This window comes from Myzus persicae, unplaced genomic scaffold (genome assembly GCF_001856785.1).
Source record: "Myzus persicae strain clone G006 unplaced genomic scaffold, MPER_G0061.0, whole genome shotgun sequence".
Classification (NCBI taxonomy): domain Eukaryota; kingdom Metazoa; phylum Arthropoda; class Insecta; order Hemiptera; family Aphididae; genus Myzus; species Myzus persicae.
In genome coordinates, this window is record NW_019104079.1 from 103,274 (window position 1) to 105,258 (window position 1,985).

Sequence of the window (1,985 nt, forward strand, 5' to 3'; positions counted from 1 at the left end):
TAAAAAAAAAAATTTTAAAAACACACTTTTCCATAAAAACATTTAAAAAAAAATTTTAAAAATTGCACTAAAAAGACAAAAATAATTCTCTGTACTTAAAAATAATGAAAAATTTATTGATGAAAAATTTAAAAGTGTGTGGTGCATCATACAAAACATTAAAAGCCGAGCTAAGTCTCACATACACTTCTTTGTTCAATCCTGTTTATAAGATAGTGACTGGCAGTATATGTCAAGTATAAGAGCAAAATAATGAAAAATTTACTGATGAAAAATTTAAAAGCCAAGGAAAGTCTCACATACACTTCTTTGTTCAATCATGTTTATAAGATAGTGACTGGGAATATATGTCAAGTGTATGAGCACCACACACTTTTAAATTTTTCATCAATAAATTTTTCATTATTTTTAAGTACAGAGAATTATTTTTGTCTTTTTAGTGCAATTTTTAAAATTTTTTTTTAAATGTTTTTATGGAAAAGTGTGTTTTTAAAATTTTTTTTTTTAATAATAATTAGGTTGGTTCGTACAGGGAATGACAGTTTTCACTTTTTAATGATGTTCAATGTTTTATTTTTTGCTTATACTCATCGCACGTTATGAACATGGCGCCTATATTACAATATGGGTAAAAACCTAGTTTAGATGGTGAATTTGTCTTGTTCTTAACGTGCATAGGGTACCTAGTTTTAGTAAATAAATTGTCTTGCATATGACTATGAATTTTACATATCTAGTGACACCAATAACTACTCAGGACCACTCGTCACCGTTGACAGCGGAACTATCGAGTCCAACTGGAAAGATGTGGTAGATAACTTTCATGAGAAGAATTTAAAAGAAGAATTGTTGCGCGGTATCTATGAATATGGTTTTGAAAAACCATCACCTATTCAACAGCGCGTTATTTTGCCATGCATCAAGGGACATGATGTTATTGTTCATGCTCAGTCTGGTGTTGGAAAAACAACTTCGGTTATGATATCGATTCTTCAACGAATCGATACTAGTTTGAAAGAGTGCCAAGCACTCATTTTGGCCCCTTCGCGGAAGTTGGCTCTGCAGATTCATAAGGTAAACATAGTTTTTATGATTATATTTTGAAATGTTTATAATATAACACTTTTTGTCAGGTGGTTACTGCTTTCGGCGGTTTTATGAAAGCAGATTGTTACGCGTGCATACATGACATAAAAGCGGTAGACAGTTTTTCCCACCAACCCCATATAGTGGTTGGCACTCCCGCCTGTGTCTATAATTTAATTATAAGAAAATGTTTACGAACTAAATTTATCAAGATAGCTGTGTTGGATGAAATTCATAAGTCCTTGAATCGACTCATCAAAGATCAAATTAATGAGGTGTTCAAGGTGCTCGAGAAAGATATCAGTATCCAGGTAATTTTGTTGACTGATTCAATGCCCGAGAACGTTTTGCATTTGAGCACTCATTTATTGCGTAATCCTGTACACATTCTGATGCAGAAATAGGGTTTTCCGAAACTAGTATTGTCATTGCCACGATAGGTTATAATGTACCACTATACATAGGAATGTTGCAATAAAAAATGTATCAATTTCACAACTTTATATTTCAATAAGAATTCTCTTGGTTTGTACAAGCAATGATAACGTTTCTATTAATGAAGCTAAATGTTTTTCTTTTTACTTATTTTTAGTGAATAAATGTTCTTGTATATTACTTTGAATTGTATGCATTTTTGAATTTCGTTCTCTAATATTTTACATCCAAACAATTATTTTGGCATTTATTTATGTTTTTACTGTTTAATTTACTATAGTATTTTGTAAATTTAATTATGTATTCAGTAAATATATTTACTATTAATTGTTGTTGAATGTTTTTCACCGATTGTAGAATTGATGGTTATTAATAAAATTCTGCTGGCAAGTTCACCGAAAATTTCACTTACAATGACAGCAAATTTGTTGAAATTAAGATTGCAAACCGTTACAAAATATGAA

General features: G+C 30.3%; 1 protein-coding gene across 1 annotated transcript in view; it reads left to right on the forward strand.

Annotated features, from left to right (window-relative positions):
- LOC111038443 (pre-mRNA-processing ATP-dependent RNA helicase prp5-like) overlaps nucleotides 1-1,618 on the forward strand; it is a 5,014-nt gene extending 3,396 nt beyond the window's left edge. The window contains exons 6-7 of the mRNA XM_022321546.1: nucleotides 738-1,074; nucleotides 1,134-1,618. Coding sequence (XP_022177238.1) covers nucleotides 738-1,074; nucleotides 1,134-1,490 — 694 coding nt within the window. The 3' untranslated portion in view covers nucleotides 1,491-1,618. The remainder of the gene's footprint in view (nucleotides 1-737; nucleotides 1,075-1,133) is intronic.
- Nucleotides 1,619-1,985: the final 367 nt, after the last annotated feature.